General features: G+C 34.5%; 1 protein-coding gene across 1 annotated transcript in view; it reads left to right on the forward strand.

Moving 5' to 3' along the window:
• LOC140450321 (nose resistant to fluoxetine protein 6-like) overlaps positions 1 to 17,956 on the forward strand; it is a 103,560-nt gene that overhangs the window by 37,956 nt on the left and 47,648 nt on the right. Inside the window, exons 5-6 of the mRNA XM_072543898.1 lie at positions 13,100 to 13,266; positions 17,053 to 17,221. Coding sequence (XP_072399999.1) covers positions 13,100 to 13,266; positions 17,053 to 17,221 — 336 coding nt within the window. The remainder of the gene's footprint in view (positions 1 to 13,099; positions 13,267 to 17,052; positions 17,222 to 17,956) is intronic.

Below are 17,956 nucleotides of genomic sequence, written 5' to 3' on the forward strand. Positions count from 1 at the left end.
ATACAACTCACAATAATTCATAAGAAAATGAGGCCCAAGATAGATATAAGACTACTAAAAGAAAATGACACCCAGAAAAAAGTAAAAACAGAGATTAATAAGAATTTTACGAAAATAGTTAAAGACATTACTAGAGGTATAGAAGAACAGTGGGACAAAATGAAGACATCTATTACCATAATTTCGCATGAATATCTAAAATCAAAAAAAGAAAAGATGCAAGAATGGATGGCAGATAAAATATTGCAGATGATGGAAGAGCGAAGAAAAGTAAAAGGTAGAAATGACAACGAATACAAAAAGTTGCACAAGACTATACTAAAGGAGATAAAAGGAGCAAAAGAAGCATGGCTGACGGAGAAATGTACGGAAGTTGAAACACTACAAGGCAAACATGACGATTCCCATATGCACAAAAACAAAGAGGTACAGAATACCAGAAAACAACGCAATACAGGCATAGTTGTAGACATTGAAGGCCAGATTTTGACTACCATTGAAGATAAGTTACGAAGACGGAAAAAATATATGCAAAAATTATTCGAAGATGCAGCACGAAGTCTGACTGAAATAAACAATTCCTACGGCACAGAAATAACAATCGAAGAAGTAACTATGGCCATTAAGCGGATTAAAGAAGGGAAATCACCAGGACCTGATGAGGTTCATGGTGAAATTTTAAAACTATTAGAGGCACACCAAACCACAGCTCTTATGAAGGGTTCAGCTCAACATCTATGAGACTGGTTATTTACCAAAAGACTGACTACTATAATATTCATTCCACTTCCTAAAAAAGCCAACGCTAGAAAATGGGAAAAACATAGATTAATTAGTTTGATGAGCCATGTACTTAAAGTACTCCTTACTATCATTCACTCGCGCATATACAACAAATTGGAAGAACACCTGAGTGAAGTTCAATTTGGATTCAGAGCAGGACTCGGAACGAGGGAAGCACTTTTTAGTTTGCAAGTTCTAATACAGAGAGCTAGGGATGTCAACTGTGATGTGTATGCATATTTCATTGATTTCGAGAAGGCATTTGAAAAAGTCCCACATGGAAAACTAATCGATATCCTAAAAACATCAGGACTCGATGGTAAGGATATAAGACTGATCTCAAACTTAAATCTCCAACAAAAAGCAACAGTACGATTAGAAAATGAACTGTCCGAAATCTTTAAGTCGAAAAAGGAGTTAGACAGAGTTGTATATTGTCACTGGCATTATTTAACATATACTTTGAAAACATATTTAGAGAGGCCTTGGACGAATCAGATGGGATTGATGTAAATGGTCAACTTATAAACAATATTAGATATGCAGATGATACAGTGTTGCTATCAGATAGTGCGCAGGGGCTCCAATGGATGATGCATAACGTTGTAGAAGCATGTAACAAATACGGCCTAAAACTAAATTGCAAGAAGACAAAAATAATGATCATTAGTAAGAACACCAACATAAACGCTCAAATTACGATAGGCAATATACGGTTAGAAAGAGTGGAAAAATATGCTATTTGGGCTGCAATATTAAGGATACTTCGGATCACAGCTACGAAATAAAAATTCTGGAAGATTCTCTGCAACTTATCTTTAAGTATCAATATACGCATAATAATTATTAGATTTTACGTCTTTAGTGTCCTCCTCTATGGAGTAGAAAGCTGAAGTCTTACAGAAGATGCCATAAAACGATTAGAGGCATTTGAAATGTGGTGCTACTATTGTGAAGGCTCTATTTTTTTAATTTTTATAATTATTTAACAGAAAAACGTGATGTAAAAAATGAAGTATTTTTCAGTGAAAATAATGGTAATTTTATAGGTGCTTTGGAATATTTATCCAAATTAGATCCATTTTCCCGGACACACATGAAAAAAATATGCAAACTGTGCCACCGTTACTAGAAACTATTTATCTTCTACAATATGTGATCAATGTATTTCAATTACATAGAAATATTTACAACTCACAATAGGAACGAACTAAAGGAAGCCAAATTTCACTCTCTATTCATTCAACACCTGATATACACTATGTGTCAGCCAAATGGAATAAATTAGCTAATAAATAAATAAGGAGGTGTTCGAAAAAACGGTAGAACAGGTCGATTAGTATTTATAGTTGCGCATTTTTTTCCATAAAAACTTTTTATACGGGGTGTATCATATAACGGTGGCCAATACCAACTTGCTTATTTTAAATAGAACACCCTGTATATTAATTAATTTTTAGATTCCTCAGATCATTTTAGACATTTTTTAAATACAATGCCTTATGCCTATCTTTGACTGTTTCAGAAATATTAAGTAAAATGCAAAAATTGACATTTAGAAAAGAAAATTATTTATTTGTCGAAAGTCGCTACCACTGTCTTAATACTTCTTTTCCATTTAGGTCTTGGTAATGATAAAGTAAACAAAAACTATTTACGCATTCCTTTTTATTGATATGTTAAAAAAAAAACAAAAAATTCTTTACTTTGGTTTAAAATGCCAATGTTTTATTGCTCCATGACAGAAGTAGTTGTCAGTATTATAGTAGTTTGAGTTTCATTAACCGCAAGCCACAAAAATGGTCTATTTAACAGAAATGCATAAAATTACAATTATACAGATGATTGGCTATGGAGAAAAGACACGGACGCAAATGGAAGTAGCTTGTTTATTTCACGAAGCATTTCCTGATTTACCGCACATATCTCTAGGAATAATTAGTAAAATAGAAAAGCAACTCCACGAGCTAGGCCTTGTTAGGAAGGTAAAAAAAGAAGCTGCCAATGCAATAAGTGAGGATACCAAATTGGCTGTTATACTTGAGTTTGAGGAACACCCACATACATCTGTTCGACAGCCCCAGTACTCGATATTAGCTATTCATCGGTTATTCGAATATTACAAGAAAACAAAATGCATCCCTATAGAATTATATACACTCAGGAGCTGATGGAAGATGATTTTGACAGGAGAACGTTTTTTTGTGAACAAATGATGGCAATGTTAGACAGCAATGTGATGCAATTAGAATATGTTTTGTTTTTAGATAAGTGGACCTTTACTCTTCACGGTCATGCTAATCGGCAAAATTGCCGCTATTGGTCCAAGGAAAATCCTCACTGGATGAAAGAAGGCAATACTCAATACCCTGAGAAGGTTAACGTGTGGGCAGGAATTATTAAAGATCAGATCATAGGTTCCTTTTTCATAGATGGCAATTTGAATGGCGACAGTTATTTAGCATTGCTTCAAAATAATGTAGTGCCAACGTTGGCTAACCTGTATCCTGATTCAGGAAACTCACAGATTCCAGCGAGTATGATATGGTTTCAACAAGATGGCACCCCACTACCAAATCAAGCAGTACCTCAACCAAATATTTCCAAATCGGTGGATAGGGACGCGAGGATCGATGGAATGGCCACCGCGATCCCCCGATTTGCGGCCATTAGACTTTTTCTTATTGAGATATGTGAAAGGTATTGTATACAAAACTAGACCCACTGACTTAGCTGACTTACGAAGACGAATAACGCTTCCGAATAGATCGATCACATCTGAGATGTTGAGTAACGTTAGAAGAAATTTCTATTCACGGTTAGAGAGCTGCCAAGACGTTCGTCCCAAGAACATCTCCTACATTGACATTATTGTTTAGACTTGTATTATTTAGAAGTTTTTGAATATGTTGTAGCGACTTTCGCCAAATAGATAATTTTCTTTTCTAAATGCGAATTTTTGCATTTTACTTAATATTTCCGAAACAGTCAAAGATAGGTATAGGACATTGTATCCAAAAAATGTCTAAAATGATCTGAGGAATCTAAAAAGTAATTAATATACAGGGTGTTCTATTTAAAATAAGGAAGTTGCTATTTGCCATCGTTATCTGATACACCCCGTATAAAAAGTTTTTATGGAAAAAATGCGCAACTATAAATACTAATCGACATATTCAACCGTTTTTTTCGAATACTCCCTCATTTATTTATTAGCTAATTTATTCCATTTGGCTGACACACAGTGTATATCTCGTAGATCAGTTAAACGTCATTATTCGCTATGTTCTTTTAAGTGGTATAGAAGAAAGGTTTTTGGGATTTCTACCTATATTTTCTCGAGGTGGTGAAAACTTGGAGAAAGGGATTTTAGAATTTTTAAATAATTTATATATAGACGTCACTGACTGTCGGGGACAGCGTTATGATAATATGGGTCTGACTTCTTTTTTAATTTCTACTTAGTTTGTCCCAGTATCTTCTACCCCTACGACTTTTGTTTAAATTAATATCCTTGGGATCTAGGTGTGTATGTTTTAATCCATGTATGAGTTTTCCATATTGAACTCTGCCAACTGCTTTTGAAAATCTATATACTTAACATATAAATACGTTTTTATTATATTCCCTGCATTTTTGTATTAGTACTGTTATTGCGCACAATGCCTCTCTTATTCCCATTCCACCTCTAAATCCAAACTGTGTCTTGTCTAATTGTTCTTATTTCTTATTAAATATTTTTTATATGTGGCTCACTCTTCTTCTTCTTCCTACTTTATAAATAGGCTTAATGCCTGTTTTACTTCGGTTTTTAGCCTCAATTGACGTTGTCTGACCATCTTTTCCTCGGTCGTCCCAATGATCTTCTTCCTTTTGGCGATTTATCAGATTAAATATTAATGGCCTCAGCGAATCTCCTTGTCTAATGCCAGTTTCATATTTGATAGGTTGCGATAGTTTTCCTATACATCTTACCATAGCTATGTTATCTTTATATATATATTCTCAATGGTTTTTACTAAATCCAGTGATATTCCCTTTTCATATAATAAATGTATCGCGTCCCGAATTCTCACTCTATCAAACGCTTTCTTCAAATCTATTAGACACATATATGCTGGTTTGTTGTATTCCAGAGACTTTTCTTTTATTTGGTTTATTACAAAAAATGCATCCGTGCATGATCTTCCTGTCCGAAATCCTTGCTGTTCCTCTTGCAGAGATATTCGTTCGTTTTATTTTTGTCGCTATTATTCTTGTTGTCAATTTGAGTGTTGTATTTAATATATTTATTGCTCGATAATTATTGGGGTCTTTCTTATCTCCTTTTTTGAAGAACATCACCATGATCGCTCTCCTCCATTCATCTGGTATTCTGTTCGTGGTGATTATTTTATTAATAAGAAGTTGCAGTTGTTGTACAAGGTGATCACCTCCATATTTTAAGAGTTCATTTGGTATTTGATCTTCTCCTGGTGACTTTCTGTTTTTTAATTTGTTTATTCCTTCTTTCACATCGTTTTGGGAGATTTCGGTCTTTTCCTCAGTTACTATATTTGGCGTTTCTGGTAAAGGTTCTTTGTTTTGTTTTTTAAACATTTCTGTCAGGAAGGCCACCCATGTATCCTCTTGTATGTGTTCTATTTCAACTAGTTCTTTCATTTCGCTTCTTTGTTGTCTTATGAAGTGCCATACTTGTTTCTGTTGTCCATAGAAATCCATCTCTAGTCCTTTTGTGAGTCTTTCCCAGTAATCTGTTTTTGTTTTTCTTACCATTTGATGAGTTTCAGTTCTTATTCTTTTATATTCTTCATAGGATTCATTCGTTTTTTCTGACTTATATTTTAGGAAAGCTTTCTTTTTTTTTTTGGTGACATTTTGGTTTAACCTCTAGTGTAAACCATGGTGTTTTCATTGACCACTTTTTGTTTATTATTTTCGTTCCATGTGCTTCTCGGCAGCATTCAGAATATTTTTCTTAAGTTTTCTCCAGCTCGAGCTAAGTGTGGCTCACGAGTCTAATTAATCGGTATTCATCACAAGATTTAGGATTATATTTGTTTTTTGGGTAAGGGTAAAAAGATAGATTTTAACTATTCATCAGAAATTTGACCGTCGTGGTATATTTTATTAAATAATTTAGTTAGATACTCAATATTTTCGTCATTCGGAATTTTTAATATTTCTACTGGTATTTCATTAGAATCTGGCGCTTTACCACTTTTTGAACTTTTAATTGCTTCACCTCTGATATTAGAATTTGTATAGTTTTTTTCACGAAAAATGGTCGAGTGCTTAATGGTTACCTGAGTTGATCCTATTGTGTATACAAGTCTCTCAATAAACTACCGAAGTACACAGGGTCGCACTTCAGAAAGTTTGTTATTTAATATATTTCATTGTTAACTGTGTAATACACGATTATAAAAATTTATTAAATTATTTCATATGGTATTTTCAGGTTGTTCAAGTGAATATACTTGATAATTGAACAATTTTTAACATGAAGAAAGTAGTTTTTTTGTTCTACGTGAATAATTGAGGTATATGGATCTAAATTCAGAAAGGTACTTTCCTTCACACTTTTTACAGGCTTAGGATTATCAGCAAAAAACTGGCGTGTTTAAAAGTTTTTGCTCTTCCTAATCGGATATCTTTAAAATGTACAGTAATAATAGTTCTATTTACAGTATATACATACAAACGAATACATAATGTACAAAAAATAGATGAATTGAAAAAAAAATATAGAAAAATATATACAAACTAATATTTACAAAAAAAATACCCAAAATAACCAAAATATATTTATGAATTCCTAAATACCTAATTCTGTTTCGCTGTCGCTATCCTCTTCAAGATTAAAACAATTGGTTTAATTATGTGATTCAAAGTAACATGAATTTTCTACGTTCATTACATGGCGTACTGAATTTTTCCAACTTTCTGGGGAGATATCATCAACACATTTCCTTATTAATTCGACTACACTACCACTTAAAGTCGGAGAAACATTTTGTGACCTAACATTTGACTTTAGTTGGTGCCACATATGCTCTATGGGATTAAATAAACAATAATAGGGCGGAAGCCGTAACACTGTATGTCCCATGTCCTCGGCCAATGCGTCACAAACATATACTTTTTAATAGAAAATGATTTTAACACTTCTAACAGTTCAGTTTTTAAATAACTTTCTTCAAAATATATATCGTTTTCTAACAGGTAGTTTTGAATTTAAATTTTCGTGTTATTTGCACTTGGAGACTTATGTAATTGACGACTGTGGTAACTTGCATTGTTCATTACTATCACACTATTTTGAGGAAGGTTAGGAATAAGACAATTCTTAAACCATTACTCAAAAAGCTCTGCCGTTGTATCCTCATGGTAGTCCATGCAGGAGTCTTTAATGTTCTTTGCAGAAAGCCATAAGGCATTTAGGACCCAACCATTTTCTGATCTTGCATGTAAAATTGTTATTCTTTTCCCTTTGTTTGATGGAGCTTTTGTTGGACACCTGTTGGAAGAATCGGACCATCCTTTGGATGGTGTTTCATGAGTGTCAAACCATGTCTCGTCCAGATAAATTATTGGTCGATCTTCTGTACGGTACTTTCTTATGGAAGTTATATATTCAGTACGCCACTTTTGTGAACGATGGGACTCCATAAGCACTTGCCTTTTGTCAATTGTACGATATCTGAAGCCCATTTTAGACAAAATCCTCCAAAGACTAATGCGGCTACAGTTTATTTGTGTATTATCATTAGTAAGCCGTTGTTTTAAAGCATCTAATGTATGTATCCGTTGCTCTTCGTACATTGTGTAAATTTTTCGTCTTATTAAGTCCTTATCACTTTCGTCAATACATTTGGTAGAACTGGCATCCTTACGCTTTCTTCTTGACTTAATGGGATTTGATGTAATTATTTTCACTGTGGTTAGGGGTATTATCGTTAAATCAGATATTTCACTGGCATCAGTATTAGCAGTAAGTCCTCTTGTAAGAACTATATATTGTTTTTACGATTTATCTAGCGTCAGCAGATAAATGCTTTTTATTTGCTGGAACACTGGAAGTAGCACCATCAAAGTTTTCCCACGGACGCCACATAATGCTGTATTATAGGTATAAATAGGTATAACACTGGTAACACTTGTAACACTTTCAACTAAATGAAACAAAATGTATATTTAAAAATTTCTCATCGGTTCTATATACTTTTACAAATTATACAGAATAGTATAATTATTCCAGGAAATACTTAATGATCAACAAATGTATTGTGGTCATTAAAAGATCAACCATTGATAGTGAAACTGACTGGTAAGATGCTTACAACTTTATGAAATAAAATGTATTCTAATCGTTTTTATAATTTTATACAATTTTTTAATCGTTTTTATATTACCAGGAATTTATTATACAAACAAGATAACGACACTAAACAGTAGCTTTAATTTTACCTGAATACTTACCTGCTCAACTAATGTTGACTAAGCTGGGGTACTTGCGGTCGGGTTTTATTGCAATCATTAAGCACTCAACCATTTTTCGTGAAATAAACTATATATTTTCTTACTTTGCATTACTTGGTAATGTTTCATTTATTTCTTCCCTATTATCTGTAAATAAGTTCTTGATGTATTTCTCTTAAGTTTGTTGTTTTTCTTCTTCTATAATTTGCGTCTTCAATCTGATAATTGGAGATTTCCATTGGAGTTTCTTAAACTTGTGGTATTCTCTTCTATGTATTACCCGTAATTCTTTTCAATTTCTTATGTAGGTTATGTGTGTCATTTTAAATTCTTTTATTTCTTTGTAATTTGCATCCATCCAGCCTTCTTTAGCTTCCTTGATCTGCGTATCTATTAGTTTCTTCATTTGCTTGTATTCTCTATTCGTGTTTCTGTATTTACGTTTTTTTTTCTATGAGCTTTATAATATCTGGTGTCATCCAGTCTTTTTTGGTACTTGGCTCTTTTCTACCCACAAACGTTTTGCCAGCGTTAAGTACTGCCGACTTCCTTTCGATCCAGGCACTGTTAATATCTTTTTTTTTAAGCTTCTGTGAATGCTGGTGCAATTGATTCATTTATTTGTTTTTGACATTTTTCACCCTCAAACTTTGAGAAATCTAGTTTTAATTTTACTTTTTTTTCTATTGTTTTCTCAGTTTAATGTTAAAGTTGGCAATAAATAAATTGTGTACGAGAATGTAATCGATTTGGTTTCTTATCAGATTATTTTCGTTGTCTCCTGGTGCACTCCACTCTTTTGTTGTATACGATTCTTTAATTAGCCACATTAAAAAAAAGATCTGATGGATATAAAACTATTTTACAATAAACTAAAAAATTGGGTTTGTCTGGCTAATTGGCTCGGCCAAGGCCATCAAACTAATATAAAAAAATTAGTTATTACAATTTAAGACTTATATAAGCAAAGAAATTGCTGGTGTGGGAACGTAAAATTCTTCGAATGATATATGGCCGGCTGCGTTGACCATCAAAAGATGATCGAAATTCTGAGAACAACTGGAGTTGACGAACAAGACTTGCGAATTATCTCAGAACTATACTGGCACCAAACAGCAACAATTGAAATAGAACACACAACATCCGAAGACATACAAATCCGAAGAGGAGTGAGACAGGGTTGCGTCTTATCACCGCTACTCTTTAATTTGTATTCGGAGTCTATATTCAGAGAAGCATTAGACGAGGTCCAAGGCGGAATTAAGATTAACGGAATCAGCATAGACAACATCAGATATGCTGATGATACCGTCTTAATAGCAAGCAACGCACAAGAACTACAAAATATAATAAATGCGGTAGTTCACCACAGCGAAATGTTCGGTTTACATCTAAACGTTTCCAAAACTAAAACTTTAGTATTTTCAAAGACACCAATAAACGTACAGGTGTATGCCAAGGGTCAAATAATAGAACAGGTAAATTCCATAAAATATTTGGGAACAAATATCAATAGTCAGTGTAATCAAAAAAAAAAGAAATCCTATCAAGAATCGAACAAGCAAGGAAAACATTCATGATCATGAAAACATTTTTTACAAGATCAGACCTTAGTCTACAGCTTAGAATCCGAATGATCAGATGTTACGTTTTTTCTGTCTTACTGTATGGCTGTGAAAGTTGGACAATGGACTCTGAAATAGAAAAAAGAATAGATGCCTTTGAGATGTATATATACAGACGAGTGTTGAGGATTCCATGGGTACAAAGAGTTACTAATGTTGAGGTACTTCGTCGCATGTGTAAACAAAAAGAATTACTAAGAATAATCAAAGAGAGGAAAATGCAATACTTGGGTCATGTGTTGAGAGGCGAAAGATATGAATTACTTCAAGTTATACTGGAAGGAAAAGTACAGGGCAAAAGATCAATAGGAAGACGCCAGAACTCGTGGCTCAAAGACCTAAGGAGATGGTTCGACCGCTCATCCACAGAGATCTTTTGCGCAGTAGTTTTCAAAACTACATTGCCATTTGGATCGCCGACCTTCGAAAGGAGACGGCGCTATGAAAAGAAGAAGATATATGGCCCTTGCAGAGACAGCGTGACAAACGAATGAAGGGGCAGATACAATAACGAGCTAGAGTCTCTATTCGGAAAAGAAAATCTAGTCAGATATATAAAGACCAATGGACTCAGATGGGCAGGGCATGTGATACGCAGTAACAACAATCGCCTTATTAACAATGTGTTCTAGGAGAGGCCAGAGGGAAGAAGGTCTGTAGGGCGGCCTAGAAAAAGGTGGACAGATGCAGTCAAAGAAGATCTAGAGAAAATGGGAGTGCGACAATGGAAATTACTGGCACAGGACCGACAAACATGGAAGGCAATAGTAAACGCGGCAAAGACTCACGAAGAGTTGTAGCGCCATTGATGATGATGATGATAATAAGCAAAGAAAATATTATTTAGCCTGTATTCAAGTTGTCATTTATTCAGGAGAATAATATTATTACAAAATTCAAAAATTTAAACAAAACCTAATAATTATTTATTTAACTCTTTCAATAAGGAATGCGGTGAAAGATCCACATTAGCCAACAACAATTAAATAAATCATTAGGTACTTAATATACTTAGAAAAAAAATTATTAAATAACTCTATTAATTATGACAAACTAATTAACAAGTTTTCACAGTTAAAAGTACGAAAAACAAAGGGGATATAGCTAAGCAATCTGAGTATATTTGTTTGTTTCTATAAATTATGTTTATTTAATTTATTTACATGTATATTACATTTTTCCATTTTTTTACTTGAAGTCTGATAATTAAATAGAACTACATACTATATACTTTAAGGCTATGGCTCCACCAGCGACATATTGTCGCTAGCAGTAGCAGTAAAATTACGGCGGCAGTAAAGCAGTAAAATCATGGCTCCACGAGCGACAGTTTACAGCGCGCATATCGCCGCGTTTTCGTCTTGTAGTGGCTCCATGAGCGGTAATATGATGCAGCTACAATCAGTGGTATCTTGTCCGTTTATATAATATCCGTATATATAGCAGATAAAATAAATAAATAAATAATTAAAATAAATTCACACCGATAATACAATAATATAGTATGGATAATCTATCATTTCAACAAAAAGTTGCTTTAATATTGGCATTGTGCCGTCGACGTAGGGTTAAAAAACAACGGAAATGGTGGATTCACCCTGTTCTAGTGCCTAGACAGACAGAGGGAAAATTTGTTCGTTTACACAACAAATTAAAATAATATCCTGACAAGTTTTTTAAATATTACAGGATGTCAGTGTCTTCTTTTAATTTTTTATTATGTGAAATAGAAGATGTCATACGAAAACCGGATACATCAATGCGTGATAGCCTAAGCCCAGAAGAAAAATTAGCAATTACCTACCTTAAAGTAAGATTTCAAATTATCTACCTAAAAATAAAAAAAACAAAATATTTAACTATTTAACTTTCATTAGAATAAAAAGTGGCCGCCACCACTTCTTACCTCTGCGTATTCTGTAATTAGCTACTGAATTATCAAGTAGATCGACGGCTCCCATATGTCGATTATATTCATTTATCATATTGAGTTGATGTAATGAATCTTCCTTTTCCAATATCTAACTTGCTTTTTTATGTTTAATTTAAAAACAATAATTTAAAAAATTCTGATGCGACATAAATCTGCTTTGTTGCATTCTTTTATTTATGAATCACGCCAAGCTATCGAAAACGAAACATTAGTACTAAAGGATAATAAAATTTTACTATTAACAATAATTATTAAAATTTTATTTATATGAAATGATTAGACAACGACTTATATTGAAATGAATCACCAGTTCGAAGAAGGAAATCCAAAAAATAGATTTTCGGGAAATCAATAAAAACTGTTTATTCTCTCTATTCAACTTTTTCTTGTTTAATAATGGCATCTATTATAAAGTACAGTTTGATACGGTTAATTAGGATTGAAAAAAAAACCATCCATTGATTTTTGTTATCTAGAATACCGATAAAGAAAATAGTGGATTTATTTCTTTCTTAGAACTTATAGTTTTTTGTTACGATTTGAGACACAAAATTGTATGAAAAAACTTTAAATTAATTTATAAAAACAAAGAAACAACTTAACAAACACAGAGAAATACACAAACAAGAACAAAAATATCCGATTAAATGGCAATTACCGCTACAAGCGACAACTTAGTGGAGCCACAAACGCGCTGCAAATTACTGCTAAAAAATAGGTCCGGATCTATTCGAACGCGACACGACCTTGACGACGCGTCTCGGTCTCGAAACGAGGCGACAATCTACAGCGCGTGGACCAGAGAATTCTGGCGTGGACATAGTTTGTGGTTAAACTGTGCTGCTAGCGACAATCTGTCGTTCGTAAAGTAGCCTAAAGCCTAGCCATAGCTAAAAACAAAACTACCGAACGCAAAGTATGTGTCATGACTGAAAAATCGGCCTGGAATTACAATGTTGCCTATGGCCCGCTTTAGCCTTAGTCCGCCATTGCCTTCTCCTGTAAAATTTACTTTTATGCAGATGTCCCCTTTTTGCAGTTAGCAGTTCATAATGTATGTTCTGCATTATTTAGTGTCACCATTATTTTTCTATCAAAACATTAAGTAATGGTTATCTATTAAAAAAAATTACAAGTCAATTTTCGTCGGTTTCTCTCAACATTATCCGTTACTGTCTATATTATTTTACTGATTCTTTGACAAATTTTTTCTTTTATAAGTTTTTTAAATTCTTTTATTAAAAAACATTTTTAATGATTTTACTTTCTTTTTTAGATGAATTCATCTCTTGGTAACATTTTTATGTCAAGTGGACCGTTATGTGTTTCAACAATGTTTTGTTTATCTTCTACCCTTTTATCATATGGAATGTTTTCTCATTTCGAAAAAAGAAAACTTACCTTAAATGCTTTGGTAATGATTATTGTTGAACGATATATCAGGTAAGTATAAATGATTTATTTTTTCATTTTTATACAAAACAAAACTTTTTTTACACATTTACGTATGTTTGATGATAGGCAATAACTTTAAATCGAGATATAATGCTAGTTTGTACGAATATAAGTACAAAGATTAATGAGTCATGTCTTCAAACTGTTTGTTTGGACCCACGATTAGTTTACCGAGAGATATAGTTGCTATAAAATATTATTTTATCAAATTAAAATAATATACGACGACAATTTATAGAACTATTTATTGCTTACTAAACGTGTTTACAGAGCTTAGTTTCACTGGCTACTAACTACAAAAATGCATAACAGAAGTCTCTAGTGGAGGGGAGGTCGTTTCTAGAAACTATACAATTTTACCTTGGAGAAAAACGCACATTATACAAAATCGTTCGTATTGTCCTTCTCAGAAACACATAAATACGTAGCCAACAATAACCGCTGGATTCGACTAACTGTAAATGTTAAAATACCTACTTTCTAAAGATAAGGATTATAGTAGACAAATTTTCCCCAGAAATATGTAAGAATGAATGTATTTTAATTTTTAAGAGGTTTCTGGAAACTAATTTACACAATCCGTAAAATAGTTTCGAATAGTCTTTTTCATTTTATTCGGATCTACTCTGTATGAGTACAAGAAACCAATTCGCTAATGATTTCTGCTTAGTTGAGGAGACATGTCGTGGAATGCAAATTTTAGATTCCCCATGTCTCTGTTAACATCTTTATCAACGTCTGCTTTGCCTTGCAATTTTTAGAAGGCTCAGATTAAGGCAGAAATCTGAATTGTGTTTCGAAACTATTTTACGGATTTAATATCAGATGTCGCTATTGCGTCCGTTTCGAAGCCATTTTATTGTTGCTTCTTAAAGACAGGAAAGATTTATTTTTCACATTGAGAACGCCTATGAATATCTGTTCTGATGAGCTTTATTAAAGCGAAATACGTATAAACAGATACATAGACGCTTTGTACGTGAAATCAAATCTTGACTGTCTTTTTCATTTAATTTACACAAACTTAAAGAAGTACCGATATGAATCTGAAATAATAAAATAAAATAAACTAAACTATTAGGTGATAAAACACTGTTTTTTAAAGTAATTTACTGTAGAATACGTACGGAATTAGATGAAGACATAATTAATACACAAATGGGGTTTAGGAAAGGTCTGAGAACACGGGATGCACTGTTTGCAGTGAGTGTTCTTTCGCAAAGATGCCTATATATGAATCAGAAAGTATATGCCTGTTTCATTGATTTTTGAGAAGGCATTTGAAGAGTGCAGCATAATCGACTCAAAGAAATTTTGTTAAATAAAAAAATAGACAGTAGAGACATTAGAATTATATGTAACCTCTATTGGAATCAAACGACGAAAGTGAAAGTTGAAAATGAACTGACTGAGGATGTCCAGATTCGCCGTGGGATGCGCTAATGGTATATTTTATCACCATTGTTGTTTAATTTCCACAGTAAAGCCATCTTAGAATTAGCGTTGGCCGAAATCAGTGAGGACCTAATAATAAACGGTGATCCACTTAATAACATGAGATTTGCTGACGATACCGTCCTTCTGACGGAAAGACTAGAAGAACTGCAACACCTTGCCCGACAACTAAATATATATTGCAACGATTATAGACTAAAAATAAATTTGAAGGAAACTAAGTTCATGGCATTTATAAAAAAAAATACAAAAGCACGAAACATCAAAATTAAACTAGTACTAGACAACACAGAAATTGAACACATATCTTTATATAAATACCTTGGAGCGTGGATCACAGGAGATACTGATTAAACAAAAGAAATAAGGTGCCGAAATTGCACGGTCAGCTTCTAACAGAATAAAGAAATTTTTGTGTACCTAATCGCAATTACAATATAACGCTCCAGATAAAAATGCTTCTATGTCATATTATCTCCACGTGCGGGGGACCACCCCCCGCACGTGCTTCCCCGATTTTCCATTCTGGTGAAATGTCACTCCTAGGTCACTTGTTTCTTGGGTGTTAGACATGCTCCCGCACATTGTAATTCAACACTTTGCCTGTTCGCCTTCAGAATGATGGTTTCGGATTTCTCTGTCGCAAGTTTCAGTCCGTGCTGTGTCATCCATTTCTTTACGACGCGGCCTGCGTTCCGAACCCGGTATTTGAGATCTGGCTCATCCCGGGCCACTACCAGTACATAGCTGTGCTTTGTGCCCTCCAAATCAATTGGCAGGACCCTGGTCTACCTGGACTTTCGGCATACGACCGTTAGCCGCCAAACTGCCCCTACGAGACCGACACCAAAATGAAGGTGGCGCGTTGCATACGCATCGCGGGGCTCCACCTCCCCCGTAGTACCTGTGTTGCGCTTACCTCACCTATCCGTTATCCCCTTCTACGGGCGGACAGGTGGCGCAGGCAGAGGAATTTCCACCTCGCACGTAAACAGGTCGCCGCCGAGGATCTCTCCTTTACCACTCTTAAATCTCCAGGCGGGTACGTGCCGAGACACCGACACCACGATTGGTGGTGTAAGGCCAAAAGAGGTGTGTACGGGCACAGCTCGTTCAACCTCGCCTGGTTCTCTTGGAATGAGAGTAGAGTGGTCCCACAAGAGTCTCGTCTCGGATACTAGGAATGTAGACCGGTGACCGTGACGCCTAAGCGCCTCGAGTGCTTTTCTACAAACTTGACTCCTCAAGCGAAGGCTCTCCACCTCTCAATTCCTACCCATCAGTCACCTCTTACGACAGGCAGGGCCTTCTGACCTCGGCCATATTCTTATCTCCGCGAGCCGAACAGAGCACTACCAGTACAGCGAGGTTATCCACGAATGCGAAGGGGTTTGTACCCTCTCCGTATTCACAGTGCATAACCCCGTCATATGACAGGATATGCTCCGCCACCATATTCATCAGGTAACCAGGACATTTTCTCTCCTCCATTGCCTTTATTACCTCGTTCCACTGCAGCGCATTGAATGCATTCTTAACATCAAATATTAAAATATTAAAATATTAAAATATTAAAAACCTGAAAGCATTCGAAATGTGGTGTTATCGGCGTATTCTGAAATATTACATGGTTGGATCGCAAAACAAACGTACAAGTTTTCGAACAACTAGGTTAAATTCCATCAGGAAGTTGGAATACTTGGGACACATCATGAGAGGTGAAAAATACGAACTATTAAGGAATATAATGCGGGGAAAAATCAAAGGCAAAAGAAGCGTAGAAAAACGTAAACTTTTGTGGCTACGCAATATCCGTGAATGGTTTGAATGCAGTTCAATTGAACTATTCAGGCGCGTAACCAATTATAATTGTCAGAATGATTTCCAATTTTCGATAGGAACGGAACTTGAAGAAGAAAAAGTACAAAGATCGATAGGCGTCTATTAATAGGTCAATAACATAGCTATAGTAGAAGCCACAGCCTCTACTGTCTTATCCCATTGCCAGCTTTAATAGAATCGGTTAGTCCTTCGTCTACTTTTACTTTTATTGTGTTGTTGTATAGTACAGTACAGTGTAAAGTAAGTGGATAACGTCTTTTAATTTGTCCTGGTCAAATGCCTTCTTAAGGTCAACGAAACATAGATATGCCGGTTTGTTGTATTCTAATGATTTCTCTTGCACTTGCCTCATAATAAATATATGTTTAAATCGTCAAAATATGTCAACAGCATTTGTTTCGTCATTCTATTCGATAATCACTTTTTTTTATTAAGGACACCACTGTTTTGCGACACATCTGATTTTTTTTTTTTTAGGTTGATACCGCCATTAGCAGCAGTCCTACTCTTTAACGTAACTTGGTGGCGCCACTTTGGAAGCGGTCCAAACTGGAACAGGATAGTTGGACAGGAATATTTAAATTGTAGAAAAAATATGTGGACTAACTTAATTTTTCTAAATAACCTAATAGATGCTGAGAATATGGTAAGTACATATGTCAGATTCAAATGGATTTAAAAAAAATTGCTTAAAAATATTAGTAACTTAGTAAGTTGTTAAGTACTTGTACTTAGTCAAGTAATGAACAAATTCTAGTATATTTGATAAACTATGCATCCATTTTACACACAGAGATAATCTGGCGCCAATACTTAACGTAATACTTGTCAATTACTTGGAGTAACTTCCGTTCCCATCAAGGTAATCAGTATCACAATATACCAACTCATCAACGTTTACAACTTTCAGGTAAAACTCCGCCAAACAATAGGAGACACAACAATCGTAATCCTCAGGATTTTACGTAATATTACAATCCGAATTACACTTCCAATAATCTTTAGACAAAGCTTCATCTAGTTATCACCATCATAGATAAAAATCTCTCACAAAATATCTAGGTTGCTCGGTAAAAAGAGTGTAAGTCAAAAATGGTCAAAATATTATTTTTGCCGAATAAGACTATAAAGGACTATATCTTTACCTTGGTATCAATAGAACAAGTCAATATTCTTCTTGATGTGCTTATCCGTTACGAATGTTGGCGATCATCATGGCAATCTTTATCTTATCTGCAGCAGCGCGGAAAAGCTGCACGGATGTTGTTCTTTAACCAAGATGTTCTTCTTCTTCCTGGACCTCGTTTTCCAAATATTTTTCCTTGCAGGATGGCTTGAAGGAGAGCATATTTGGATTCATTTCGCATAATATGTCCGAAGA

This window comes from Diabrotica undecimpunctata, chromosome 9 (genome assembly GCF_040954645.1).
Source record: "Diabrotica undecimpunctata isolate CICGRU chromosome 9, icDiaUnde3, whole genome shotgun sequence".
NCBI lineage: Eukaryota > Metazoa > Arthropoda > Insecta > Coleoptera > Chrysomelidae > Diabrotica > Diabrotica undecimpunctata.